The 25,156-nt window shown below is 35.9% G+C and overlaps 1 protein-coding gene and 1 long non-coding RNA gene across 6 annotated transcripts in view; one reads left to right on the forward strand and one right to left on the reverse strand.

Moving 5' to 3' along the window:
• Positions 1 to 25,156, forward strand: part of SERPINI1 (serpin family I member 1) — an 88,437-nt gene that overhangs the window by 42,989 nt on the left and 20,292 nt on the right. For all 4 annotated transcript variants that reach the window (XM_002814262.6, XM_063722321.1, XM_002814261.6 and 1 more), the window contains exons 2-5: positions 11,205 to 11,472; positions 12,466 to 12,696; positions 14,698 to 14,892; positions 16,711 to 16,915. In XM_002814262.6, coding sequence (XP_002814308.1) covers positions 11,223 to 11,472; positions 12,466 to 12,696; positions 14,698 to 14,892; positions 16,711 to 16,915 — 881 coding nt within the window. In that variant the 5' untranslated portion in view covers positions 11,205 to 11,222. The remainder of the gene's footprint in view (positions 1 to 11,204; positions 11,473 to 12,465; positions 12,697 to 14,697; positions 14,893 to 16,710; positions 16,916 to 25,156) is intronic.
• LOC129058713 (uncharacterized) overlaps positions 13,880 to 25,156 on the reverse strand; it is a 48,885-nt gene continuing 37,608 nt past the window's right edge. Inside the window, exon 3 of one of the 2 annotated variants that reach the window (XR_008524018.2) lies at positions 13,880 to 14,204. This is a non-coding gene — a long non-coding RNA (uncharacterized LOC129058713). The remainder of the gene's footprint in view (positions 14,205 to 25,156) is intronic. The other variant, XR_010139298.1, reaches the window with a different exon arrangement.

Genomic DNA, 25,156 nt, shown 5'->3' on the forward strand with positions numbered 1-25,156 from the left:
GCCCTCATGAATGGATTAATGCTGTTATCATGGGAGTGGGCTGGTTATGGTAGGAGTTTGGCCTCCTTTTCCTCTCCATACTGCCCTCTCTCGTCTTCTCTTGCCTTTTTACCTTTCAGCCTTCCACAATGGGATGACCCTCATCTGATGCTGGTGCCATGCTCTTGGACTTCCCAGCATTCAGAATCATTTGCCAAATAAACTTCTTTTCTTTATAAATTACCCAATCTGTGGTTATTCTATTATAACAACAGAAAACAGACTAAGACAACTTGTTAGTCCCCAAATGAGCAGGTCATCAGGCCCAACTGTACTCTTGGATGCATGTAAAATAACCAAGAATTTTAGACCTGTGTTACAGCCCAATGAGTTCTTCTTGCCTGCTGCACAGATAAAACCAATACACTAAGACAACACTGTTGCAGCAGAGAAAGAATTTAATTATCGCAAAGCAGCTGAGCAGTAGAGAGTGGGAGATATTTCTCAAATTTGCCTTCCTGAGATCACAAAGGCTATGGTTTGTAAGGATAATTTGGTGGGCAGGGGGCTAGGAAATGGGTTTCTCTGATTGGTTGGGGATGAAATCATAGGATATTCAAACTGTCTTTGGAAGCTGAGTCAGTGTCTGTGTGGGGATCACAGGACCAGTTGGGTCCATTCCTTTGTGTGAATCACTGATCTGGGTGGCATCAGTTGGTCCATCTGAGATATTTGAAAAATATCTCAAAGACAAGTCTTAGATTTTGATAATAGTGATGTGATTTATAGGAGCAATTAAGAAAGTTTCAAATCTTGTGATCTCTGGCTACATGATTCCTGAGCAGTAAGCAAGCTAGAGAACAATTGCTGATTATCAGTTAACTATGCTTATGGGCTGGCAGAATTCAGGCCCTTACCATAATTCCCAAAGAAGAAAGGAGTTAGTTTGGGGAAGAGACTATTGTCATCATTGCTTTAAAGTTAAGCCATAAGCTAAATTCCTCTCACAGTTAGCTTGGCCTATGCCCAGGAATGAGCAAGGAGAGATAGTTTGTGAGGTTAGAAGCAAGATGACGTCAGCTGTGTTAGATTTATCCTGCTACTATAATCTTTGCAAAGGCAATATCAACTGTAGCACAGCCAGGTCAGTGCTAGTTGCTATGTGATCAGTAATCCCAAGCTACAGAGTTCTACCGAATCATTTTGGGCTATCACTGATACAGTACACATTCAAGCAATGATTAAGTGATTAAGAAAAGGCTAATATTCCAGTACCTTCCTAGCCTAATTATTGGATTAGTCTATGAAAATACATATTTTTAAAAGAAAAATTTCTAGCTTAAAAAATTTTTTAAACCAATTAAATGGTAATTATTTTTAAGAAGGTTATAATCTTGACTCTCATACAAATGCAAAACGAACACATATCAAAGATTTTTTTAGCTCAGTAATTAATGAGATAACAAGTAAGATATTAGAATTCAGGAAAGGATCCAAAAAGCAAATGAATATATAAGCCTTCAGAAATACCAAGATACATTTGCTTAATAGATGCAAACTGGCCAATATCCACAGGGCAATAATCAATTGCATTCCACTATACATGTGTATTGTGCATTATTATGGACTAGAATCATTTGCCTCATGACCAGTTTTCTACAACATAGAGAGTTGTAAAATTGTTCAAAGAAAACTTCAAAACCCATAGAGTCAGATAACCTAGAAATGCATGTTTTCGATAATACCTAGTTTTCACTGGAGACATCCAGTAATCATCTTGGCCCATTCCCAAGTCTTCCATAATTTTTTCTTCTGGTAAATTAACACTTCATATATTACTCTTTCCATGGTTATGCCCTTTTGATGTACCTGGCCATTTTCTCAAGTTCACCTTATTTGAGAGATATCTGAGGAGCTTTCCCTTTTGTTTGATTCAATAGTACAGAAAAAAAGAGCATGTCTCCTATTACAAACTCCAAGTCAAGAGATATGGGAAGGGTCACAGTGAGCTGGGTAGCTAGAGGGAGAGGCAAAAGAAAGAGAAAAAGGAGAAAGGATTAAATCATTTATATCATAATTTCATGGGTAGTATTATAGAATTCAACCTCTTTGTAGTCCCTTATTTCATAGGTTCTGGCCCATTGGCTTTAAGAGGCATCTCAATTTAGTGATGGTTTTTTGGAGGAGAAAGAAAATATGAAAAGGAAAAAATATATACTTCTTAAAAAAAATGGAGTATATTTATACCATGGCATATTATTCCCTCAGTAAACAATGGTTTAAAACTTTTTAACATTCTTTCGAATCACTTTGTCCATCATTTATCATGCATATGACTTGATACTTTCATAGTGCATTTCCTGATTGAAACCTTTTTAGCAGCTTTGTGATTGAAAATGTAATCTTAAAGCATTTCAAAGAATACTGGGATATTTTCTACATAATCCACCCCATACTCCTACTCTTTCTACACACTCCAATTTAATTATATACCTGAGGTTACACAGCTAATTTTGAAAGTTGTAAGGAAGGTTTTGATAGCTTACCACCTAAGCAGTTGTCCTTAGCATAGCATTCATGGGTTATTCACTTTTCCTAGCTTTGAAAACACTGTGATCTATTCTGTAAGACTGACAAATCCTTCTGCCTTTAACTGTGCTGGTTGGCATCCAACAGACAGTCCTTTTGAATAACCCAAGGCCAAAAGATTTATTAACTTGCACAGATTTATCTACTTGCATGTGTTTTCTATTCTTGGGTCCTCTGTAAAACATTTAATTGTTATTTTACAAGAGAATCACTTGGTTCATTTCTTGAGTGATGAATATTTGCATCACTTACAGTAAATTTACATCCTCTGGTGCTCTTCATTCTCTTCTGCATTCACAGTACTTTTTCTGTTCAGTTCTGCCATCACAGTACAGTCCTGTTGAGGACAAGTCCACATCCAAATTTAAGGAAAACTACTGTGAGAGGCAGGACCAATGGAAACAATTGAACTGAGGGAACAAGGATAAACAAATAGCCTAAAGTACACAGTTGTCTAGGCTATGGCTCATGCACAGAAAAATGGCAGCTCTGACACATAATTGTCTGTATGATGATCAGCTGATTTCTTTGGACATTGATTATAAGATTTATTAGAATTGGGAAAGGGAAGGAACACTATGCATGAGGAATTTGCAAAATTACAGATTTCTAAAATACAGATTGTTTCACGAAGTGTGACCCCCTTTTCTTTTGACAAGTTTTTTTGACAAAGTTCCTAGCTTCATTGCTGCTGATCTAATTGTGCCTTTCTCTTAGCAAATCAGGAAACACAGACCTGGAAACTTTCACTTATTCCAACTTTCACCAAGGTAGCTAGTATTAATCAAAGTTAAAGCAGTGGTTTCCAAACTCCCAGTTTTCCAAACACCTATGATAAAGTTTTCACCAGTCTGTGGCAAAATGAAAAAAACAAAGTAGTGAATTTTTATGAGTTCAAAAATATCCACTTCAAGGGATTGTTTTATTTTCATGTTAAAATATTCATTTTTTATGTGATTAATGTAGTCATTCTTTTGTGTGATTAAAAGAGGCATTATTTTTGTAAATTTTTTTGCCGCCACCCTAATATATTAGTAGAACAAAGAACAAAAATTTAGTAGCCCTATGTAGGTTCTTTCAATTAAAGGAATTACTAGTCCTTTACATACAAAAGTCTGAGAATTAACAGGCAGGGAACTTCTAATACAGTGTTCTTTTTGTTAGGCATTTCTCCCTAGTTATTTCTTGTGGCTTTTTTTTTTTTTTTTTTTACTGGAGAAAGGGCCTCCCTCAAGCATTTTTCTCAGCTACCAAAGGACACCTCTCTCTTTTTCTCAACTCACAATTATGAAACGATTTTTTATAATTTTAAAATAATTGGGTTATAAAAAAGATGCATTTATGAATAATCAATACCTTATAAATTAGATGAACTACCAGGGAAGTTAAAAAACACTATCTTTTTTCATAATGCAGACTTTCAGTTTTGTGATTCATCATACCTTAATTACAAGAAGATTTAGTTCCCTTACTTGTTTTAATGAAGTGTTTTCTAAAGTAGTATACACATATACACTTATACGCAACTTACTCTACCACTGGTAACAAAGAAGAGAAATGCAAGAATTAAGGGTAGTTTATTCATAGCTAACCTACTTCTACCTTTTCTACTACCGTAGCACTATCTACTACTATTCTGGTACTGCAGCCTCTTGTTGTTTTTATGTAAAGGCATTTTACAGAGTAGCTAGAAAAATAATAAATCTCCAATGTAATTGTCTATGTGAAAGTAACTCATTTGAGAATATATTGATTATTATGATTAATAGTAGGGCCCTGGCATTTTGTAGACTAATGTTAATATTGTAATGTTTTGGTACCACCTTCTGCGATTGTTCAAGGTAGTGTACTTGTTATTATATTACGTGTCCAGTCATTGGTGACAATACCACTTTGTCGGGCTGTAAAAATGGAAACACTTTTTCAAAGAGAAGAAAAAATTGAGCTGCTACCCCTGGGCTCAAAGTAGATTAGCCTTAATAATTTAGAAGTGACAACTGTTCTTGCTGTTCCTTCTGATACAGCATTATGGGCCTTTACTTGTCACACTATATTAATTTAATAAATATTTATTTGGCACCTACTATGTGTAATTAATTAGGTGCTCATTCTGATTATCCTAAGACATACAAAGATGAATATCCTTCCATTTGTGTCCTCAAAAAGCTTAGGACAAGAGATGATCCATGTATGAAATTACCTGTAACAGAAGGAAGCAGTGGTATGTGCTATTGGAGAGGTAGAGATAAAAATTTGCCAAGGTTTTAAAGGAGGGAGGAAGTTGCTGTTTTAATTGAAGAACCAAGTGGGTATTCAGGAAGGAGACAAAAATAGAACAGAACCTGGAGAAGTGCTTTGGGTTTGAACATATGGAACTTGGGCTAGGTTAGTTTCAGAAAGAGAACTACACAAGCCAGTAACAGGAGAGGAAAATTCTGGTGTATCTGATGCAAAACAGAGTCTGGCTAGAGTTACGGGATCCATGAAGGAGTAGTAAGTAGAAAGTTATGCTGCGTCACAGAACAAAGGCTGTGTTATATTCGGGACTAAAGATTTTGGGCTTTGGTCTACAGGGATGAGAGATCCTGAGGTTTTGTAAACATAGGAATAGCCTGGTCATGAGTATCAAGACAATTGATCTGGAGGCTCAGCATATGCTGGATTGAAGAGGCCAATAACCAGCAGTTCAGAGAGTGGCTGGAAACCAGAACCATTGGAAAAGTCCTTGAGATGCATTGAGAGGAAGAACTGCCATTGTGGCCATGGCAATGGCCATGGGATGATCAACAGGAGAGGTGCCAGGGTGCAACATGGAATGAGTGCTTGACAATGAATTGAACATGAGGGAAAAAGAGATGGAGGGGAGTCAAATGCTTTGACGTTGAAAGAAAAAAGAGTAGATTTGATTGATAAGATAAGGAGTCCTGTTTGGGCCTCCTTGAATTCAAACTGCTGGCAGGCATCAACGAATAAATATCCCAAGAACAATTACCAATGCATATCAGAAATTAAGATAAAAATGAAGCCAGAGCTATAATTTTACTTATTTGGGAATAATCTTAATAGATATAATAGTTGAAGTATCTTTGTTTTGAGAGTTCACCAGTGGGCGTGAGAAGTGTACTACCAAGAAGAGAGAACGGCCAGGACTAGAGCTGTGGAGAATATCAACACTTAAAATGTAGAACAAGGAAACCACTCCCTTCAGCCCCCACCCAGCCAAAAACCTAGAAACTAAAAATAACCACCCAGCATTCAGGAGAAGTCAGAGGCAACAGAGGCAAAGGAGGGAGCCAGCAACCAGCAACCAGCAGCAGAGAGGCTAGAGTAGGCTAGCAGAGGTAATTTTGCTTGCAAGCTGGACATCTTGCCTTCAAAAGGAAGAAAGATCACTTAACTGTGGATAGACACGTGTGTTTCCAGAGCAGAGTTTTTTCAGCTCCCTGAAAGAGTTCCCTGACAGGGCCTGCTCCCACAATTCATAGCCACATGGTCCAAATTTCTTGGCAGAATGTACATCAGTGGCCTGCTGCCCACTGCCCTGGCAGAGCCCTGTCCCACAAACATAATGGGAGCTCTTTCCAGAAGTCCAGAAGCCCGAAGATACATCTGTGGTTTTGACATCCCGTTTTCCCCAGTAAGAAAAACCTGCAGAGCTGCAGGTCCATCTAACATTGCTTTTTTTTCTATCTGATCATCTGTAACCTCTGTAAACCAGAGGTTTTTAACCTGAGGTCAGTGAATATTCTGGCCAGTGGATATAATTTTCTGCTATCCATGTGCATGTATTTTCCTGCAGGGATGATTTATTCTTCTCATTCTTAAAAAGATCTATTTTCTTAAAGAGCCACTGTAATATTAATTGTACACTCTTGCAAATAATGTGAGTTCCTTGAGGACAAGAGCCTGTCCTTATAGATTTTGATAACCTCATGGAATCTCTATCAGTCTTGGCTGAATGAATGGCTAATGGTGCTACATTAGATGGGCAACAGAGATGATTGTATTAGTCCGTTCTCATACGGCTATGAAGAAATACCCGAGACTGGGTAATTTATAAAGGAAAGAGGTTTAATTGACTCACAGTTCCACATTGCTAGGGAGGCCTCAGGAGACTTACAATCATGGTGGAAGGCAAAGAAGAAGCAGGCACCTTCTTCACAGGGTGGCAGGATGGAGAGAGTGCAAGCATGGGAAATGACAGACGCTTATAAAACCATCAGATCTTGTGAAACTCACTCACTATTATGAGAACAGCAATGGGGAAGCTGACCTTATGATCTAATTACCTCCACCTGGTCCTGCTCTTTACCAGATCGGGGATTATGGGGATTACAATTCAAGATGAGATTTTGGCTGGGGACATAGCGAAACCGTATCAATGATAAAAATACTCATTTTGGTTCTCTGGCCTATTGTTTAACTTAAAAAATATAGATACCTAGGAAACATTTTTTCATAATGTCCTCTGTTAGAATAACTTGTTGCTTAAAATGAGTGCTTCGCGCCAGGCATGGTGGCTCACACCACTTTGGGAGGCTGAGGCGGGTGGATCATGAGGTCAAGAGATCGAGACCATCCTGGCCAACATGGTGAAACCCCGTCTCTACTAAAAATACAAAAATAGCTGGGCATGGTGGCATGCGCCTGTAGTAGTCTCAGCTACTTGGGAGGCAGAGGCAGGAGAATCGCTTGAACTCGGGAGGTGGAGGTTGCAGTGAGCCGAGATCTCACCACTGCACTCCAGCCTGGCGAAAGAGCGAGACTGTGTCTCAAAAAAAAAAAAAAAGAGTGCTTTGCACACTCTCTCTTATTTATTTCCTTAATAATTTTGCAGAGTGGGGATTAATACCTTTATTTCATTAATGAGGATGCTAGGGCTGAGAGAATTCATGTGACTTGCTGAGGGTCAAACAGCATGATAGCCGACTTGGGACTTACATCCAAGTCTTTGTTCTCCAAGTCTTATATATTGTCCCACTTATCCAAGGACTGGAGAGCCAGGTTAGTTTAGTAGGTAAAGCCCTGTAAAGATGGCTTGGGCTCTAATCCTGGCTCTAGCACTTCCTGTATGACCTTGGGCAAGTTCCTAACCTCTGTAAGCCTGCATTTCCATTAATAAAATGGAGATAATAAGTGTCTGTACTTATAAGGTGATTGCAAAGTTTAAATAAGATAGTTGTTATAAGTATTCAACAAATGTTAACTATTATTATTATCATCTCATGGTACGTTCATTTGTAAACAAAAATGCCTGTGATCATAATAGATTTTGCCTTGTTTTATGGAATGCTTATTGGCAATAGGTTGGATTTTGTTTTATACAAATACAATATTTTTCTTAGCCTAAAATATGATATTCATGTTAAATGCAGTGGTTTCCAAATAGTTGTGTTATTGACTGACAGATACAAGTATCATACAGTAAATTTAATTGCTTGGCCTTACACACTTATTGCATAATGACAGAGATATATTTGAACAAATGAGTCATTAGGCAATTTCACTCTTGTGGCAACATCACCGAGTATACTTACACAAACCTAGATAGCATAGCCTACTACACATCTGAGCTATATGGTATTACGTAGCTCCTCGGCTACAAACTTGTACAGCATGTTACTGTACTGAATATGGTAGGCAGTTATAACACAGTGGTATTTGTGTATCTAAACACAGAAAAGGAATAGTAAAATACACTATAACCTGCCTTTCCAGTCCTTGGATAAGTGGGACAAGATATAAGACTTGGAGAAGATAGGCCGGGTGCGGTGGCTCACGCCTGTAATCCCAGCACTTTGGAAGGCCAAGGCGGGCGGATCACTTAAGGTCAGGAGTTCGAGACCAGTCTGGCCAACATGGTGAAACCCCGTCTCTACTAAAAATACAAAAAAAAATTAGCCGGGCGTTGTGGTGGGTGCCTGTAGTCCCAGCTACTTGGGAGGCTGAGGCAGGAGAAAGGCGTGAACCCGGGAGGCGGAGGTTGCAGTGAGCCAAGATCGCGCCACTGCACTCCAGCCTGGGCAACAGAGGGAGACTCCGTCTCAAAAAAAAAAAAAAGACTTGGAGAAGATAAAATATGATGTACCTGTAAAGGACACTTACCATGAATGGAGCTTGCGTGGGTAGAAGTTTTCTGGGTAAATCAGTGAGTGTGATGCCTAGAACATTATTGTATGTTACCGTAGAATTTATAAACACTGTATACTTTGGCTATACTAAATTTATTAAAAATGCCTTTCTTTCTTCAATAATAAATTAACCTTCACTTACTGTAACTTTTATACTTTATAAAGTTTTAAATGTTTAAAAAACTTTTTGACTGTTTTGTAATGCCACCACGTCTGGCTCCAGTATTGTACAGCAATATCCTAGGCGTCACGTTCAGTTACCTCTTACTCACTCACGTACCCAAAGAACTTCTACCCATGCAAGCTGTGTTCAGTAAGTGTGTAAGTATGTAACAACACTTAACTTAAAACACAGACACATCGTACAGCTGTACAAAAGCGTTTTCTTTCTTTATATCCTTCTTATTCTATAAGCTTTTTTTTCTAATTTTCTACTTTTTATTTTTATATTTTTACTTTTTAAACAGTTTTGTTAAAACTTAAGACACAAATACACATATTCACCCAGGCCTGCACATGATCAGGATAATCAACATCACTGTCTTCCACCTCTACATCTTATCCCACTAGATGGTCTTCAGGGGCAATAACACCCATGGAGATGTCATCTCCTGTGATAACAATGCCTTCTTCTGGAATACCTCCTGAAGGATCTGAGGCTGTATAACAGTTATTTTTTTTTAATGATAAGAAGTATGGTATAGTAAATACATAAACCAGTAACGCAGTCATTTATTATCATTATCAAGTATTGTGTATTGTATGTAATTGTGCTATACTTTTATACAACTTGCAGTACTGTAGGTTTGTTTAAACCTATCTCATGCATCACCACGAGTAAAGCTTCTGCCTTTTCCTGGAGTTCTCTGGAGTACAAAAGGAAGTAAGAATGCCAAAGCAGTGGCAGCCCCCCAAAGGTGGCTGAAATCAGTAGACTGGCAGGGCAGCTGTGCTCTTGGCACCTGGCTTTATCCTAATGCTGCATGAGTGACAGAGACTGCCCCGCAGCAGTGCACTCCATCTCCCATTAGCTGTCATCCCATTAGCAACAGAGGTGATGAGAGTTCATATTTACAAAGAGGCTGAGACTTACCTTCCTAAACAAGCAATAACTATTTAAACTTGCATACAAATGCAGGAGGGTGAATGGGTGAGGGCAGAGGACTTTGGAACTTTTCAGACAAAAAAACTGATGCCTCTAACATGAAAATGTGAAGGACTTACAAAGTCACCAGGGAGTTCTCTGAAATGGGAGTTACAAATAAATGTTACAGGACTGATTAGGATCTTCTAATTCATAAGCCTGTTGGAATCACTCTGCTCTTCAGTTCAATGTGTATGTACTCTGTTAATTGAGTAATGGAGACTATTAATGCTCGACCATAATTAAAATACAATTTTCCAAATGCATTTGCTCAATATCACTTTACATGTTGTTTTAGTGATTTTTTTAAATCATCAAGAACAAGTAAGTTACTTAATTGTATGAATAAACAGTTTAGCTTTCCAAATGCCTGTAGTGACAAAATGGGAGAATACAAAGGAAAGAGGAAATCGTGTCCCCAGTGTGCGCAAGTCAGGCTGTTTGTGGGAAGACACGGCTTCTGGAACACTGGCATGCCAAAAAGCAGAGATATTATTCAGAGATATCTGGGCACTGATGGTGCTTTTTTTCTCCAAGAGAAAATGTGGCCTCGATGCCCTTCAATTTGGTTCAAGAACCTGATGAGCCTGATAATTAGAAATATTAATTTAAATAGAAACACCAATTTGTTTAGTGTAAGCTGAAATGGTAACATAAGCCTGAATATAAATGGACTGTGTCATAGCAAGAATTCAGCCTCATTCTCAACTTTGGTAGAGGGCTCCTCCCTGCCCAAAGATTGTCACTGGGAGAGCAGCAGCCTCCTAGGAACCAATACATGAGGAACAATCACGCAAGGGTGTGCTGAGTCTGCTCCTTCTCTGGATTACCACTTCCTGTGGGCTCTGCAACCTGGAATGAATAAACTGGGATTTGAGGCAGGTATATGTCTGATCTCTGCTCACCAGTTGGTAACCCAGCTGCAAGGTGCATTTACTTTATAAATGGGTGCAGTGACATTTTCAAATGCCTAGCGGTGCTAGTTCATCTTAAGCCATGTAAGTATCTTTTGGTTTTCATTGTACTTGTCCTAGACCTATGTAGTTTAGTGAAAGCTAGAGTAAGTCCATTCAAAGTCATGATCAAACTGTATTTGGCGAGGCTATGAAAAACTGATAAATTAGTTTCACCAAACATGACTTGTAATTACTTGTTGTATAAGTAACTATACATACTCTTAACCCCATGAAGGTGGAGACCGTGGTATCTTGTTCCTGGGAGAATCCTCAGAACTTAGCAGTGTAATTTGTTCATTTAACTGTTAATTGACTTTTTAAAAGTAGAACCTCCCAACATATCCTTCCATGAGACTTTTGTTATAGAGATAACTAATAATTAATATGTAAATTATTGTTTTTTAGGCTTGAAACTATTACAATATGGCTTTCCTTGGACTCTTCTCTTTGCTGGTTCTGCAAAGTATGGCTACAGGGGCCACTTTCCCTGAGGAAGCCATTGCTGACTTGTCAGTGAATATGTATAATCGTCTTAGAGCCACTGGTGAAGATGAAAATATTCTCTTCTCTCCATTGAGTATTGCTCTTGCAATGGGAATGATGGAACTTGGGGCCCAAGGGTCTACCCAGAAAGAAATCCGCCACTCAATGGGATATGACAGCCTGAAAAATGGTAAGAGTGATCAGGTTTGATTTCTCAAGACTTTTGAATTTGACTTTGACTCAGTTATGTTGTATTCTTATTCCAGACACAGCAATATTTACACAGGGTAAAAAATAATCTCATTGAAATGATATGGCTAGAGGGATTAGGAAGCCCAAGAAATCTGTTAATTCCTGGTTCCATTTCTGGCTGAGTGAATCTAAGGAAATTGCATCTTTTAAAAATTATTATGATTTACATAAACTCATTGTGATTTAAAAAAGCAAACATTATTCTGGAGTTTTCAGTGTAGAGGGAGAGGCACATATTTTATCACACAAATAAATGAAAAATTACAAATATGATGAGTACTACAAAGAAAGACAGCATGGTTTGCTAAGAATATCAGAAATTTTTGCTTAAAATCAGCAGTATCCTCTTGTTTAAATAGCATCCAAGATTTTTTGAAGTGTTATCTTATTATAAAAATTCTATGTATTGGGGGAAATTTCTAGCGTAATGGTATTTTGTAATTACTTTGACATGATGTTTGATTTCTATTTTAATGCTCTGATATATGTGTGAATTAGCTCATTAAAAAGTTAAAAATTAAAACAATTTCTAATGGCTTTTCTAGTTTTAAAATTAAAAGGTCTACTGAGTAAAATGTAAAAGATGATCTTGAATTTTAAAATACGTACTTTTTTCTAATAGTATAAAAGAAGTTTAATTTCATCAAAGTAACCTAGTAATTTGGAAGAAAACAGTCTCTATAGATTGTAGCAAAATAACAATGAAATAAAAAATAATATCAGTAGATGATATTAACTTGCAAAAAGTTAATTTGAACATCTAGAAGTAGTACAAGTATTGGACCATATCAATGTGGGGGGAAAGCCTGGCACTTTTCCCCTGGGTGCCTGTTCGGTTAATCTCCCTTGCTGTGCTTTAATGCTCCTCCACTCTCCTTGACATTTCACCATGTTTGTTCTACACATAAACTTATCCTTTCTCATCTTTCAGGTGAAGAATTTTCTGTCTTGAAGGAGTTTTCTAACATGGTAACTGCTAAAGAGAACCAGTATGTGATGAAAATTGCCAATTCCTTGTTTGTGCAAAATGGATTTCATGTCAATGAGGAGTTTTTGCAAATGATGAAAAAATATTTTAATGCGGAAGTAAATCATGTGGACTTCAGTCAAAATGTAGCCGTGGCCAACTACATCAATAAGTGGGTGGAGAATAACACAAACAGTATGTCACTTGGTTCCTTTCTTCCTCTAGTAGCTTAGTTTTAACTGTCTTTAACTTCTGAAAGTATTTCCTCCTTGCTCCTTTTGCATTTTGAATGTTTGAGAGCATTTAGTTGGGTATCTAATAATTATTTTGTATAGATTATGGTCTATTTGAGAAACATTGTTATGAATGAACATTTGAGAAAGAAGTTAAATCTTTTGGCATATATAGAATTTGGCAGTGATAATCTGAAATCTGTACTCTCTGATTGATAGGTTTCCTCTGTAATCTTAACCACTTTATTGGAATTTTGCTTGTCCTATTTAATAAATTAGTTGCTAGATAGAATGGCAGTTGGCTCTCATAACAATGTGATCAAAATAGAGTTAAAAAGAGTTAAAAATCAGAGTTTATAGATGTTTGTTGGCTTTTGAACCAAAGAACTTCATTGGTAATTTAAAACATTGGTATATGACTCATTTTCAAAAGAGCAGCTTATTTTAAGCCCTCCAAAATGGAGAGGAATTAGAATGAGATGTATTCATTCGAAATTTTATTGCTATTTTATATTTTTTAAATGTATTTAGGGTTTCCAAATGTTTCATATTTTAGCATTTTATTTTCCAATTTGACCAGCAAAATAATTGAAATCGGTCCAAAAATTGAGACTAAATTAAAAGTAAATTTTTATAGCTGTTCATTAAATGAAGCCATATTTTCAAAGCCACCCAAATCATGTTAATCTTGAACTTTACATTGGAACAACAACAAAAACAACCCTGAGTAGATACTCAATATCCCTTAATCTCCAAGATGCAGGCATCTTTTACCTTAAGAAGTGCCATGATTAATACAGTGAGAGAATACAGAGCAAATTTTTGTCTTATGTTTTTTATCTGTGAGATTAAAAAAAGATTACAATTAAATAAACAAATTTAGTCTTTTAATAATCAAAGAATAAATCAGGGGTGATAATCTATATGAAGTAGATTCAACTATTAAAACCCATTTGTTTTCAAACTCCTTTAGACACGTTTAGCAAACAGCAAAGACCTAATATCTTTTAAAATAGATTTGGAAAGGAATATTTCAGATGATAAACACTAATGCATCATGATTTAAACTGGCTTTCACTCATCTGTTTTCACTTACCCAAAAGCAATTGGTATATTGGCAGAATGATGTCCAGTATACACAGGGAAGAATTTGAAATTGATAATTTAATCATGTACATTGTTCAAGAATAAACTTAGGGCCGGGCGCGGTGGCTCATGCCTGTAATCTCAGCACTCTGGTAGGCCAAGTGGAGTGGATCACTTGAGGCTAGGAGTTCGTGACCAGCCTGGCTGACATGGTGAGACCCCATCTCTTCTAAAAATACAGAAATTAGCCAGGTGTGGTGGCACACACCTGTAATCCCAGCTATTCAGGAGGCTGAGGCATGAGAATCACTTGAACCCAGGAGACAGAGGTTGCAGTGAGCAGAGATCATACCACTGCGCTCCAGCCTAGGTGACACAGCGAGACTGTAAAACAAAACAAACAAACAAAAAAAAGAATAAACTTCGAAGCATTTATTGAGTGCTTACTCTCTATTAAGAGTTTTACGTGCATCATTGCAACTAGAAAGTGATTAAGTCTAAGCTTATGTTGTATGTGGTTCTGTAGTTTGTGTATCAAGAAGCTACTAGTATTATTTCAGGTGATATGGGTGTTTTGAATGCCCTTAATTGCATATATATATATGTGTATATATATATATGTGCAATTATATATATATATGCAATTATATATATATGCAATTATATATATATGCAATTATATATATATATAGTGTGTGTGTGTGTGCGTGTGTGTAACTCTTTTCCCTTTGAAAGTAAGATACTTTTTATTTTCATTGTAAATTTGGTGTACAGTTTCTCTGGACCACTCTATCAGATGGTGGTTTGAAAATCTTCTGGTCCCCCTTAATCTTCCAGTTTAACATGAATTTTTATCTATTCATTTTTTCCTAAATAGATCTGGTGAAAGATTTGGTATCCCCAAGGGATTTTGACGCTGCCACTTATCTGGCCCTCATTAATGCTGTCTATTTCAAGGGGAACTGGAAGTCACAGTTTAGGCCTGAAAATACTAGAACCTTTTCTTTTACTAAAGATGATGAAAGTGAAGTCCAAATTCCGATGATGTATCAACAAGGAGAATTTTATTATGGTAAGACACTTTTTGCTTTTATTTCTCTTTTCTTGCAGAATATCAATACATTTCTAAGAAAAACATGAAGTATTCATATTCAAACTCCTTGTCAATCTAATTCGGGTTACAATTCAATTTTTTTGGCTCCATTTTAAAATCCCTCTAATTAGCTTCTGAGTAAATATTATATTCATTGATAGTTTCCAGTGTATTTTCAAATTTCTAAGTCGACCACACCTGCACATTAGCTTTATTCATCTGAAAATACCTGACATTGTGTGAGAATGTTCTGATTTACTCCAAAAACTCACTGGGTTTAGGATGGGTTTTAGTGAACCATATGTTCCACGAAGCACTTGATTTGGGCTCTGTACCACTTTTTAAATTACAAACATTCTTCTTATACAAGGACTTTAAAAAAAATTTGATTTTAGACATGTGTACATATGGCCAAACATAATTGTTTGTTTATACTTTAATTTATTGAGAGCCTATAATTTTTAATATAATTCAATATCTTTGGCATTATTTTCAAAGGTGTTTTATTGGACTCCTCAGAAGTTTAAGGTATTAGTCCTTCTTATCCACTATATTGACTTGTAATAATTTGTTAAGTCATAATCAGAAAGGTAATTTTTAGCCAAGTATATGTTAGAACTAGTAGTTTTATTCTATTAAAAGCACAGTACAGGCCAGCTGCTGTGGCTCATGCCTGTAATCCCAGTACTTTGAGAGACAGAGGCAGGAGGATTCCTTGAAGCCAGGAGTTCGGACTAGCTTGGGCAACACAGCAAGACCCTGTCTCTACAAATATATATATATATATTTTTAATTAGCTAGGCATAATGGTACATACCTATAGTCCTAGCTACTCGGGAGGCTGAAGGAGGAAGATCGCTTGAGCCCAGGAGTTTGAGGCTGCAGCGAGCTATGATCACACCACTGCACTCCAGCTTAAGTGGCAGAGCAAGACCCTGTCTCTAAAATTATATGCGTACAGGTTTTATATGTAGATAAAACTATATATACTGTGTGTATATATATATATATAGTTCATTTTGGCCGTGTGTGTGTGTGTGTGTGTTTATTTGGCTAAGTTCATAGAGCACAAAGCCAATTACCTCATTTACCTAATTACCTAATTTGGAGATATCAATATTCACAAATATAATAGCTAAATATTATACAATGCTTAGATTTCATTTTGACTCTGCAAACTTTGCTTTAAAACTTGTAGTTTTTGTGATAATGAAGTGCCAGGTATTAAATGGTCAAATTTTCCCTTCTTAAAAATCAGGTGAATATTGATCAATGTGCTTTACAGTCAGCTTGGAGCCAAGGCTTTATTTTTCTAACCAGTGTTTTTTGTTGTTTCTAATGCTACACTTTAGATATATTGAATTGTCTCATTTAAAAATAAAAAGCAAGTCTTGAATACATATTATTATAAATGTGAAATAATTCCGTGGATTCTAAAATAAAATAAATTATACAGGGCTGTGAACTTATTTGAATTTTAGGGCCTATTTTCAAATAAACCTGCTTTTTATCAGATGCTTGAATTTCTTTATATTCTATATACTATTTAGGAAGAAACATATATAACAAATTTAAATCTTTTTATTTATTTTTATTTTTTTAGATTTTATTTCAATACTTTTGGGGAACAAGTGTTTTTGGTTACATGGAAAACTTCTTTAGTGGTGATTTGTGAGATTTTGTTGCACAAGTACCTGAGCAGTGTACACTGTACCAAATATGTAGTCTTTCATCTCTCACCCCCAGCTTTTTTTAAGCTTTGATATGCATCTTTTATGGCCTTTATTTTCTTTTTAGGGGAATTTAGTGATGGCTCCAATGAAGCTGGTGGTATCTACCAAGTCCTAGAAATACCATACGAGGGAGATGAAATAAGCATGATGCTGGTGCTGTCCAGACAGGAAGTTCCTCTTGCTACCCTGGAGCCATTAGTCAAAGCACAGCTGATTGAAGAATGGGCAAACTCTGTGAAGAAGCAAAAAGTAGAAGTATACCTGCCCAGGTATGAGGTTCCTGTGTCACCCGTCCCACAGCATGGAAGATGGGCTATCAATGAAAATCTGACCCAGAAAAACTCTTCGAACTGCTTTCGAATTATAATTCTTGTGCCACTTTCTTATTCTTGTTCTTCTCCTTCTCTTTCTTCTACTTCTCTTTCTCCTTCTCCTTCTTCTTTGAATTTTCTTCTTTTTAGTATTCTTTCATAGTCATTTCTTTCATACTCATGTGGTCCTTCCCATAGACACATGCTCACTTATTGGTTCATTCGGTGCTATTCATCAAGACCTAGTTTCAGATATAATTAATGTTCTTGTCTTTGTTTTAGAAAATTTATCTGTCTATTTTGTCTGAATATCATTTGCATTGACAAGTATTTTATTAACACTAAAGATTGATTATGACTGGAGAGGAAACAATCTCTGACACTGCTAGAAGAACTGCAAGCAAGTCACTGTGCTAGGTGCTGAGATGCAACCATAAATTAGCAGGAAGATGCAACTCTGCTCAAAATTCTCCCTGTGGCTAAAAGAATAAGATGCATAGAATGCCTTTAATGTCCTGAATGCCATCCCCTTCTCAACCCCATTTCTGGCCACTCATCACATCAAGCATGTTGTTGCATGTTCTGTCCAAGTACTTGTGATTATGCCACATACATCATGCTCTTTTCATGTCTCTGAATCTATACTTATGTTCTTACATTGGCCTAAACTGCCCTCCTCATATTTCTTTACCAAGATAGTGTTGCTTAGCCTTCAGGGTACACCTCTAGAACCAGTTCTTCTCTGAAGCCTCCCATGAACTACCTGGAGCAAGTTACCCTCATTTTTGCTTCACTTATACACCTTTCTGTTATTACTTGTTACCATCCCATAATAACATTATCTTTTTGTAGGGCTAGTTTTCTTTCTGTAAGTTCTAGGGTAGAGCCAGTTTTCCTTCTTATAGAAAGAACACAGTAAGTGTTTGCAAAATGAAACTGAACTGAAATGTTTATTCTATCCTTGAATACCTTAAAACCTAGTAGGAGAACTAGGCCAGTAAACAAGTAGAACATGTTTATTAGCATACTATGTAAATTTTAGTCTAGAAAACAAGACATATCAATAAAAACAGATTAAATATATATGTATGTATGTATGTGAAAGTACAGTTAAAACACATTCTATATTAAGAAAATTGTTCAAGTATGATTAATTACTGTGAGCATTAAGGTGATAAATAAGTTATTAGTATTAAAGATGAATTATTAATAACTGATTAACCTATTCATATTTATTCTAATTTTAGGAATTATCATTTAAGGATTACATTTTATGTAAATATCAATGTTTCTAAAAACTTAGCTGATAGTTTGTGGTGTAAGTGAAGGAGATCTATTCAGAACTATGGAGTTTTTGCCTGGAAAATTATGTTTTATAATATATTCATAATATGGAATATTGTGTTAGGTCATAAGTTATTATATAGCATGTCATGTTATATATTCATAATATATAACTATAAATAATATGTAGCCGTATATTTTCTATTTTTTATATTTTATTTTAAGTTCTGGTATATATGTGCAGAATGTGCAGGTTTGTTACATAGGTAAACGTGTGCCATGGTGGTTTGCTGCACATATCAACTCATCACATAGGTATTAAGCCTTGCATGCGTTAGCTATTTATCCTGATGCTCTCCCTCCCCACAACCCCCTGACAGGCCCCAATGTGTGTTGTTCCCCTCCTTGTGTCCATGTGTTCTAATTGTTCAGCTCCCACTTATAAATGAGAACATGCACTGTTTGGTTTTCTGTTCCTTTGTCAGTTTGCTGAAGATAATAGCTCCCAGCTCCATCCATGTCCCTGCAAAGGGCATGATCTCATTCCTTTTTATGGCTGCATAGTATTCCATGGTGTATATGTACAACATTTTTTTTTATCTGGTCTGTCCTTGATGGGCATGGTATTTTGGATTGATTCCATGTCTTTGCTACTGTGAATAGTGCTGCAATGAACATATGTGTGCATGTATCTTTATAATAGAATGATTTGTATTCCTTTGGGTATATACCCAGTAATGGGATTGCTGGGTCAAATGGTATTTCTGGTTCTAGATCTTTGAGGAGTCACTGTCTTCCACAATGGTTGAACTAATTTACATTTCCACCAACAGCGTAAAAATGTTCCTTTTTCTCCACAGCCTTGCCAGCATCTGTTGTTTCTTGACTTTTTAATAATTGCCATTCTGACTGGCGTGAGATGGTATCTCACTGTGGTTTTGATTTGAATTTCTCTAATGATCAGTGATGTTGAGCTGTTTTTCATGTTTGTTGGCTGCATAAATGTCTTCGTTTGAGATGTGTTGTTCATGCCATTTGCCTACCTTTTAATGTGATTGTTTACTCCTTGTAAATTTGTTTAAGTTCCTTGTAGATTATGGATATTAGACCTTTGTCAGATGGACAGATTGGAAAAATTTCCTCCCTTTCTGTAGGTTTTCTGTTCACTCTGATGATAGTTTCTTTTGCTGTGCAGAAGCTCTTTAATTTAATTAAATCCCATTTGTTAAGTTTTGCTTTTGTTGCAATTGCTTTTGATGTTTTTGTCATGAAATCTTTGCCTGTGTCTATGTCCTGAATGGTATCGCCTAGGTTTTCTTCTAGGGTTTTTATAGTTTTTGGTTTTACATTTAAGTCTTTAATCCATCTTGAGTTAACTTTTGTATAAGGTGTAAGGAAGGGATCCAGTTTCAATTTTCTGTATATGGCTATATATAGCCACATATTTTCTTGTCTACATACAAAAGCCAAGACAATCATAACCCAAATCTTTTTGGCTAAGATATTTAGCATGCATAACTTTCCATGACAATACATATATGTAGAAATATTCCATTATAAGTCTTTTCTTAAGGAGAGGTAGTTAATGAATACCTACCAAGAGTTTTTTTATGTATGATAATTGACATTTATATACTAAATATGTAAACAATGTACCTTAATTCCAAAGAACAATTTACTTTTGAACATGAATGGTTAAATTTAAATTACTATGTAAATCAGGCCTAAACTTATAAAACATTTAGTCCATGTTGACCCTCATCTAATGACCTTTCACAATTAATTTTGTATTTTTTCTTGCATTTTATGAAGAATTCCTTTTGATAAAATGAGAAATTCAGTACAGTGTTAATGCTTCTCTTATTAAATCCATGAATTAAGTGCAGTGCTTCCAAATGCTCCAATTCTGTGAGGATGCAAAGTTATTTAGGAGTATATTAACAGAATTCTAAATGAATGCTTACTAAATATTATACATTCTAATTCAACCATATTCGCTAGAAAATGTGGCCTCCAGGTCCTGCCCGCTGAGAAATTGAATGTAGCAGCAGAAGAAAATTAAATTTTCATTTCCTAAGAGATACTCTTCAATTATGAAATAGTTTGGCTGTCTTGCTCATATTAATGCCTGTACTAAATTAGGCACAGGTAATTATCATGTATCAATTTTTCCAGGAGTTCCATAAATTCTCCCTGTACATGGCTAATGCATAGATAGGGAGGCTAAATAGCAAAATAAATAACTCTGGATTCCCCTTTTAACAGAATGGCTCTTTTCAAATACTTATATATTATAATAATCAATGTGAAACTCCACCTTCTCCATTTTACAGCATTAGGATCCACTAAATGTTTGATAATGGTAATGATTTATGTGACCCATTTTTAGCAAAGGTAAAAATGTTTTTCGTAGCTATACTCTGTGTTTACTCAAGTGTCAATTTTAATGGTGTGCATAGTTTTATCCACAGAGAGATATTACTCTGAAAATGCAACTTGCATTTCTGTATTTTGACCACATTCTTGTCCTGCTTGACAGGTACTTTTACTTTCTATTTTGCTAGAATTTATACAAACAGCTTTCAAACACTGTCCTTGAACCAAATACTGCATTTTCTCACTTATAAGTGGGAGCTAAATGTTGGGTACTCATGGACATAAAGATAGCAACAACAGACACTGACGATGACTAGAGGAGGGAAGACAGAAAAGGGGCAAGGGTCGAAAAACTATTGGGTGCTATGCTCACTATATGTGTATCTCATTGTGCTTTTGATTTGCATTTCTCTAATGACCAGTGATGATGAGCCCTTTTTTCATATGTTTGTTGGCTGCATAAATGTCTTCTTTTGAGAAGTGTCTGTTCATATCCTTAGCCCACTTTTTGATGGGTTTTTTTCTGGTAAATTTAAGTTTCTTGTAGATTATTATTCAAATAATAAAAATATATAAAATGCTGTCTTTAAGAGGTAAAGGGGAGGGTATTTGCAGGGGAGGGTCATGTAGAAGAAGAAATTGCTTTTGTATTTTAGCAGTTTTTCCCCCTTAACAGTAAGTTCTACAGAAATTAGATGCTGAATTGAAATTGTATTTTTATCCAAAATATAAGAATCTATTCAAAAAAAGGTAAGATTGCTGTACCCATTACCAAATCCAATGAAATGCCACAAGATTTATATACATAGTTGTACATGTCTAAGATTTAAATAAGATTGCCAGATCCTTCCATTTATCCATGGTAGCAAAAATAGTTTGTTTCATATATAAAATATTTATGTAAAACACCCAAAAAGCACTTAAGTATCAAATCTGCTACAGCGTAAGCATTATGTAATTATTACCTATTATTAATATTATTGTAATTTGTTTAGTGTACATTTTAAGTCCTGGTATTTACACTGTGTTAATCTTATAGGTAGCTTTATATATACTTCTCTCTAAATTGAATTTTTTAAACTTGATTCTTTTGAATTTTCTCCTCTTCAGTGCGTATGCTTCCTTTTCAGTCTTTACTGATATAGCTTAGATATAAAAAGATTTTTCTAAAGTCAGCATCAAATACTTTAATACTTGGAAGCAGATGTACCTTGCTGTATGTAGTATCAGTCTACTCTGGCTTTGTAGTCTCAGATTTGTCATTTGTGATCAGAGTGTTGGACATCAAAGGATGTGAAGTGGTTCTCTATTTTGTAACCAGAAACTATCCTGATATTTTGAAATAATTGCCTATTAATAAAGCATTTTAGTTTGATGTTTGTAAAGAAAACTACATAAGTCATCTGCTTTTTTGTTGTTGTTTTGTTTTGTTTTGTTTTTCTTCTAGACAGAATCTCACTCTGTCACCCAGGCTGGAATGCAATGGCACGATCTTGGCTCTGCAAGAGCACTGCAACCTCCACCTCCCAAGTTCAAAAGCCATTCTCCTGCCTCAGCCTCCCAAGTAGCTGGGATTACAGGCATGTGCCACCATGTCCAACTAATTTTTGTGTTTTTAGTAGAGATGGGTTCTCGCCATATTGGCCAGGCTGGTCTCAAACTCCTGACCTCAGGTGATCCACCTGCCTCGGCCTCCCAAAGTGCTGGGATTACAGGCGTGGGCCACCGCACCCGGCCCTGATTTTGTTTTTTACCATGAGTGCTTTTCATTAGATTTTTCTACAAAGGGTATGATTGGGTTTTTAATCCTTATATGTGTTATAGTCTCCTAGCTAGGATATATTTGTTATTTTCTAACACTTGTTCTGCAGGTCTTCAAACCTCTACCCTCCGTATGGCTCTTCAACTTATTCAGGTAGAAAGTTGCAAATGCAGAAATTACATTGTATGCCTTTATTAAAACAGGCATGCCCTTCGGCTTTATAAAAGCAGTGTCGTGGCTTTTAATGTTTATAATTTATGAAATGTAAAATCTACTTCTAATGTTTTTTTTTATTTTTAAAAGTTGTTGTTGGAATTATAGTGATTAGTGATGTGGGGGCTTTACTGTCAGAAAGACCTCCATTCATATCCTCATTCTACCACATATTATCTGTGTGATTAGAGAAAGTTGCTTGTTGCTTAGCTCTTTTAAGCTTCAGTTTAGCCTTCTGCAGCCAGGAGATAATGACACTTATCTCATAGGGTTGTTCGAGAGCATCACAGAAATCATTAAATAACATATTATTCACAAAAGGATTTGCATAGTGCCTGAAACATAGTAAGCACTCAATATATGGGAGATAACGATTATTTATATTAATATTAGCTTATATTAAGAGGAAAGAAATAATAAGTAATCACTATTTTTCAATAGTTTGATTTTTTAAAAAGTCAAGGAATGGACAACTGGAGATTATTTACTCCCTATCTTCAACTTTGAACAAGGTCTTACAAACACCTAGATTTTATTTCATTTGCAACCTATGTGGTTTGTCTTATGCTAGATATTGCAAATATTGGAATAAATAAGACAATAGATTTGGCTGATTTACAGTTAAGGTGGCAGGGATTAATATAGCTATTTAATCAAATTACACCAATTACTACTGGAATGCAAACATACAACACCCTAACGTCTATAATAATGTGACATGTTATACATAACTACAATATAATAAATGGTATTAATGGTATCTGCTCCTCATTGCATGCCTCCTGCATGCTAGCACCATCCTAAGATCTAACCTTATTTAATCTTTCCAACAATACTATGAAATAGGTATTATTATTGACATTTTCCTGTGCCAAAACTGAGCCTCAGAAATTAAGAAACTTGCCGAAGTTTGCCTGGATCGGTCACTCATCATCACCTGACTAGCTAGTGTTTCATCACTAAAGTGTGAAACAAACTAAGCTGCTTTTAAGAAGCAAAAAGAATCCGCTACTAATATCTTCCTTCTCTTTCTTATTTTAAATGGAGCAGGACAACTGTAATACCACCTGGATCCATAGCCCTGCTCTGCCACTTATTAACTGTATGACCTTGGTTGTACAGGTTATTTCATCTTTCTGCTACTCAATGTTTTCTATTACCTGAGAATAACAAAAATACCTGCTTCAGGGTTGTGGTGATATTTAAATTAATATCTGTTTTATACTCTTGCAAGTTTCTGGCATATACTAAGCTCCACATAAGTGTTCAAAAATAAATAGTAACAATAAGCAAACGCATACACACATAAACATTTTAAGCCATTGAATGTATTGTCTGAGACATTCTGTATTTTCTTACTCATTCCCTTTTTTGAGATGGATACCATAGAACAATTCTACTTCACAATCAATACCTGCTTTTGGTAGAAAACAAAATAAACAATATTAAGTCAAAGTGCAAAATTTAGATAAAATTTAGCACTCGGTTTAGTTTGTTTGATATACATGTACTCATCTGTCAATCATATTTTTCCATAACTGTGAACCTGCTAAAACTATTTTCCACTAATCATTCCTTTTGTTAACTGCCATCATTTCCTTCTCATTTTCCTTAAAACCAGACGTTAGAAATGATGCTAATGAAACTTTTTGTTGACTATCACGGACTTATCTCTGTTAAGAGAACAACCTATCGCCTAAAATTTTATATTTATAATCTGTATTAATTAGGAGGCAACATCCTAGAAAAAGTGAAGCATTTTGTTCTAGCCAGTTGTTTTCACTTTTAAAATAAAATAAATGCCTTTGCTTGTTTAAAAATGTATTTTTTCAGGCGTGGTGTTTTATGTCTGTAGTCCTAGCTACTCAGGAGGCCGAGGCAGGAAGATGGCTTTAGACCAGAATTTCAAGATCAGCCTCAGCAATAAAGCGAGACCCACATCTATACAAACAAATTAAAAACAAAAAATAAAAGCCAGGTGCTGTGATGTGCACCTGTAGTCCTAGCTACTTGGGAGGCTGAGGCAGGAGAATTGCTTGAGCCTGGGGGTTCGAGGCTGCAGTGAGGTGTGATCATGCCACTGCTGCACTCTAGCCTGGGTGACAGAGTGAAACCCTGTCTCACATGCACAAAAATGTGTTACTTGAAGCAGGCATGCTTGGTCCATGTCTTTCACAAGAAAGTTTGGTGATACAATTCATTAGTTTGGGGAAGAGTCCATATTAAGACCAATCTGGCTTGCTGTGGAAACTATTTTTTAAGTTAATATTCTGTTTACGATCACTATATTTATTTTCTTTTTGTTTTAAAATAATGTTTTATTTTTTCAAAATTGATACACATTTATATATAATAATTCATAAGGTCAATTAAAACAAAAATAAAGACCCATGATTCTTTTGTTTAAAAAAACTCTTAAGTGTACTAATTTACACTTCCACCAACAGTGTAAAAGCGTTCCTATTTCTCCACAGCCTCGCTAGCATCTGTTGTTTCCTGACTTTGTAATAATCACCATTTCGACTGGCGTGAGATGGTATCTCATTGTGGTTTTTGTTTTCGTT

Source organism: Pongo abelii, chromosome 2 (assembly GCF_028885655.2).
Source record: "Pongo abelii isolate AG06213 chromosome 2, NHGRI_mPonAbe1-v2.0_pri, whole genome shotgun sequence".
Taxonomy (NCBI): domain Eukaryota; kingdom Metazoa; phylum Chordata; class Mammalia; order Primates; family Hominidae; genus Pongo; species Pongo abelii.